The sequence below is a fragment of the Fukomys damarensis genome, unplaced genomic scaffold (assembly GCF_012274545.1).
Source record: "Fukomys damarensis isolate Sample0158 unplaced genomic scaffold, DMR_v1.0_HiC HiC_scaffold_17, whole genome shotgun sequence".
Taxonomy (NCBI): domain Eukaryota; kingdom Metazoa; phylum Chordata; class Mammalia; order Rodentia; family Bathyergidae; genus Fukomys; species Fukomys damarensis.
The window spans coordinates 28,701,922-28,707,325 of record NW_022900929.1 but is presented as its reverse complement, the minus strand read 5'-3'; the positions used below and the strand labels follow the sequence as shown (position 1 = coordinate 28,707,325).

Here is a 5,404-nt window from a genome sequence, read left to right as displayed (position 1 = left end):
GCCCACCCTCTCCCTGGAGACCCCAGGCAGTCCCCCTCCCCACTTGCTCTGTGCAGGGGGTGAGAGCAACATCCTGGGACCTGACCTCTGCCACCTCCAGCAGGGCTGTAGTCTGCATCCACGCCTTGGCTTTGGGAGTGGAAAATATTCTCCAAATCTGCCATGAAGGGAAAAAGATATACATTAACTAACTATATGTAGAAGTAGTTAAAATTAAGATATTTAACTAACATTAATTTCACTTTTTACATGTGACTCCCAGATTTTAAATGGTTTGTATTGAGCAACACTGCTGGAGTTCTGGAGCTCTGCCAGCTCAGGAGCGCATACAGAGGGACTAAGGAGGGGCATCTTGAAACCCCGGGGTTGGTTTCCTTACCATCAGCACCCCTCTCAGACGGCCTTTTCTGTGAACTCTGCCACTGTACACATTACTTCAGGAAGCTGTTTTCTGAGATACAGTCTCTCTAAGCAGTTCAGGCTGCCAGGGCCCCACCCGTGACACCCAGGCCCATAGGGCACGGTGTGAGGGGCTGCCCTCCGGAGCCCCAGCTGGCCGCTGCGGATACAGGGGTGGGAGGGGCCGTGCCACAGCACCCGGGAATGATCACCAGGGCCATTCGAGGCAGACAGTGACCACGACACAGGGACGGGACACAGCACGGCAAATGTTTTAAATTTAGCTCCTAAAACTGCGTTACCACTCTAGATATTTACAAAAACTAACCTGATTTTAAAATAAAAGCAGAAAGGATCCAATTTGAATCTTCCTTTTTAGTAAGTCACACTGCTTTGTCCACAGGCTTTTCTTCTCTCTCTTTTTCTTTTCTTTTCTTCATAAGCCATTTTGGGTATTTACATTCAGCTACATCCCAGCACACTACTTTATTACTGTAAAATATTTACTAGCACATACCTCAGTATACAGTGAATATGTCACTGTGCGGAGTCGGTGCATGTGCCTGGCATACCTGCTCCCTTCATTTACCTTTCCCTCCCTTCTGCCCCCTCCCTCCATTCCTAGGTTCCCTTCTCACCTACAAGCTGTCTTCCTCCCTGTTTCCTGTCATTTATCTCTGACTTTGCTCTTCAAATGATTTACACATTAGATTTCTCATATAAAAGAGCGTGTGATATTTGATCTCCTGTGTCTGATTTATTTCTCTTACCGTTATTGTCTCTAGGAAACAGTTTATTTTGAGACAGGGTCTCACTAAGTCACTAAACTGCCCAGGCTGGGCTCAGACTTGCAGTCCTCCTGTCTCAGCCTCCCAGAGTGCCATGGTAATGATCTGGCTTACAGTTTTTTGGCTTGATGTCTTCACATAGCATGCTAGATGAAGCATCAGTCTGTGTTTCTGGGAACACTTCATGATCCTCATAGTTACTGATCTGAAAGCACTTTACACGTATTTGCAGCGATCCTGACATCTGCTCCTGCTGTTAACACTCTAGTCGTGTGGAAACAGTGAAAGCTGTTATGTTTATATTTTTCCTTTCATTGTGTAAATTATTAAAATAGAGGCACTGCAGTTGCTAACAAAGATACAGGGATGTTTGTTTCTTGTTGATAAATGTTTCCACACTGCTCTCCAGTTAAAGCCAGGAGCAGCCATAGCTCGAATTCATTGCATCTTCAGTTCAAGGCAACTTCTTATTATTTTATTTTCGGTGGAACTTACATCTTTTTTTAGTTTCTCTGTTTTGAGTTTCTCTTAGTTACTTTTTTTGTTGCTGAGACAAAATACCCAACACCCACAAGTTAAGGGAGGAAAGATATATTGGGCTCACAGGTTTTAGTCCATAGCTGACTGGCCCCAGGGCAGGGCGGCATGGCACAGAGACATGGCAGAAGAAAAAGAGTTCATGGCAGGCAGAAGGCAGCAAGAGCAAGCAAGCTGCCCAGCCAGCGACAACCGAGCAATCCTCTTTCTGTCCCTTATATCTTATGAAAGCTACCCACCCTTAGGGCAGGTAGCACTCCACCCTTAATCCTCCCATCACATCCTCCATCCCAGCATCACACACTCTAGATCCAGCCACCTTTGAAAAAGCCCCACCTGTGGGCACATGAGGCTTTGGAGGGATAGCCAGACATAGCAGAGTTCCAATTACTATTTCTTTCCGGCATCTCATAGATGTGATCAACACTCTTTGAAAGAAGACAAATACTTTTAAATAAAAGTATGGTTCTATTTTGTGTGGCTGGGCTTTAAGCATCCAATACTGAGGGTAAACATTTTCAAGTCAGTCAATTTCTATATCCCCTGCATATTTCTGTGCATAACCCCCCATCTCTGCAGTGACGGCTCAAGGTTCACCCCTCAAGGCTCAGGGGACACACCACTCCTGCCCTGAGCCATGCAGGCCTGGCTGGTGTGGTGCCAACCCCTGGAGGTGGAGCTGGTGTGGGTTGCCAGGGCACCCAGAAATGCTGCTCTCACCCTTGATGCTCCCCTACCCAGCGGGCCCTGAGGGACCCTGACTGTGGTCCAGGGGACCCGGCTGTTGTGCACCTGTGCAGGACCCAATGCCTCTCTGGCTACCAGGTGTGTTTGACCCAGAAGCAGTGAACTCTGACACGCAGCAGGGCTAAGGCGGCCTCAGTCCGCAGGCTGGACAGAAGCTGTACTTGCGTGGCTAGCACTTCGGGGCCAAACACACCACGCACACCACAGATCACATACAAACTCTTGCCACACACAACACACACCGCACACATCATGTATGGGGTGTGACTGAAACATACAATGAATGTTTAAGAGAAATTTATCTCAGTAAACGTATTGCCACAAACCCCTCACATCCTACCCTCCATCATCCTTGCCACTTTCTGAAGCAGCTCGGGAGCCCCATTTTGTGTCTTTGTGTGGCTGCCTTGATGTCCTGAATCAATTCAAAGCGCTATGGCAGTTTCTGTCAAATAAAAACATGATGATGTGCCATGGTCCACCTTATTCACTGGATCCAGCACTGTATGACTCCAGCTCTCCCCAAAGTCACTCTGACTGTGGATTTCACACACACCCCATACACAGGCACCTCACACACAGACTCACAGATCTGCGTGGCCCTGAGGACGGGGTCCTGTGCGTGTGGACTCCTCGAGTTGATGAACCTCAGCCACACCCTCCCCAGATGTCTCCAGAGAGCAGTTCATTAACTCAGCGTCAGCGAAATCCCTAAGTGCTCCCCGTCTCCCTGGTTTCCCCAGAAGCAAGGAAGGCGCCATCACCGTCGAGGACGAGCTGCTCATCACCGGACGCCTCCACTGCACCCTGGCAGAACCCGACGGGAGCCTGGACGGTGAGCGCATCTGGGTTGGGGCTGCAGCACTGCAGCGAGAGGGTTGAGCTCCCTTCCTTGTGGAGGAGGAGGAGGCTGCCGCCAGGGGGAGCTGGACCAGGTCTGAGTTCCAGAGAGCACCGCCCCTGCTGGGCTGCCTCTGCCCTGGGCTCCCTGCAGCACCAAGATGTCTAAACAGCCCCTTAAAGTGTGCTCTGGAGGCAAGGATCTGTAATCTCTGCCCTCTGGGAGGCTGAGGCAGGAGGATCAGGTTTGAGCCCAACCTTGGTAACTTGGCAACTGAGTGAGATCCTGACTCCAAGTAAACAGTAAAAAAGTATTTGAGCTGGTAGCTCAGTGTGAAGGCCCTGGGTTCAAAATAATATTCATTTTGTACATTAAAAAGAATTTCATACACACAGAATGCTCTAGAATGCCCATATGTGTCAAAGAAACAGAATGGCACAAAGATACTCAATGTCTTTTTATTTTTTATTTGAATCTTATGTAGTTCAAGCTGGTCTTGGATTTTTGATCCTCCTGCCTCAGCCTCCCAAGGTGAGGCATCGTAGGTATGCACCACCACGCCTGGCTTTGAGCAGCTGTCTTTATGAAGTCTTGCCACTCTTTCCTTGCTAGTGTATGGAACCTCTCAGTGGGAAAACACAACTCTTGTCCACGGCAAACCCATTTATAACAGCACCCAAGGAACACGAGTCTCTTGACCTCGGGGGAGCTATTACTGTGAGGCCAAAGCAAATGCAAATAATTTCGGTAAACAAGTGAGAAGTGTTTCAGACCAGGAGCTATGCTCTGTTCTCCAAGACACACAGGAGCAAAAGTAGAAATTGGCTATGGTCAAGCCCTGGAACCTCAGCAGTCTGAAGACAGAATTCTCTGTGTAATGAAAGGTGATGTTAGGCCCCAGGGATATGCAGATTACAACTGGCCTGACTTACGAACAACTTGGATTATGGCTAGAATTTAAGTTGTAACTTACAAAGGCTGGAGTGTGCTTCCAGATGGTCTCAGATACAGATCTAACCCTTAGAGCTCTGGGAGGAGCCTGACAGCATCCTTCCTGTGTGGGTTCACTGAGAGACCCTGGGCCAGTGTCTCTGAGGACACTGAGGTCTGCCTGTGTGCAGGAGAGATGATGAAGGCTCTGTAGAGGCGCCTGAGCCTTAACTGACAAACTTGAGTTAACTAGCCCTCGGGGGCTTGTTGAGTTTGTAAGCCCAGGTCCACTGTAACTGTAATCAATGACACTCCCTGGATTGGGGAAGCCACCAGTGCAAGGCGGGTCTCCCTGTCCCAGGGCGGTGGAATGCCCAGTGCCAGTCGTGACTGTGCCTGTTGCTTGCAGAGATGGAGGACAGCTACGACACGGACTCCAGCTCTGCCACCGGCTCCCTAACCAGTGTGTGGGGCCACCGTGTTCGGGATACGGTCCCGGTGACGTTCATCGGGGAGGTTTCAGATGACCCACTGGACTGGGGGCTGTCGTCCAATAGGAACAACAATGCGGGCTCTTCCGACATGGGCAGTGTGGCCCACAGGGGACCCTGCCTGCCCAAAGGCGAGTCGGCAGGGCCTGCGGGCGGCAGGTGGAGTCCCCCGGATGTTGGCCCAGGAGCCCAGGTTGGGAGCCAGCCTGGAGCGACGCCAAAAGCAGCGAAGCTTCCCGCGAGGGCCCCGGGTCTGACAGAGCCGGGGCCCCACCTACCTCCCACTGAGCGAACCGAGGCCCCACCGAGAGTGGAGCAGGGCAGTGACCCGGGGCCCCAGTCGTGGAGCCGGCTTGGCCAGCCTGCAGCTGGGAGCTTGGGGCGGAAGCCCGGGCTCACCACATACCGGATCGTACCCGCGCGCCCCGAGACGCGCTGTTACGATCGAGGTGCAGCTCTGTCCACCGGAGGCCTGGAGATCGACGAGCTGGGGAACTTGGTGAGTGCACGCGGAGCCTGTGCTGCCCACTCTCCGGCCTCGCCCACCTCACCCGGGGTGGACGCCCAGACGCAGCCGCTGGGGAAGGTGAAGGAGTTCTGGAGGCGCGGTGAGAACGAGATGGCGCGGAGCCCGCCCGCGGGGCTCCCGGCAGCGGGGGGAACCCCCACCC

The 5,404-nt window shown here is 51.8% G+C and overlaps 1 protein-coding gene across 1 annotated transcript in view; it reads left to right on the top strand.

Moving 5' to 3' along the window:
• The window catches only part of Cobl (cordon-bleu WH2 repeat protein), a 144,622-nt gene that overhangs the window by 125,470 nt on the left and 13,748 nt on the right, over nt 1–5,404 (top strand). Inside the window, exons 15-16 of the mRNA XM_033765283.1 lie at nt 3,215–3,306; nt 4,652–5,404. Coding sequence (XP_033621174.1) covers nt 3,215–3,306; nt 4,652–5,404 — 845 coding nt within the window. The remainder of the gene's footprint in view (nt 1–3,214; nt 3,307–4,651) is intronic.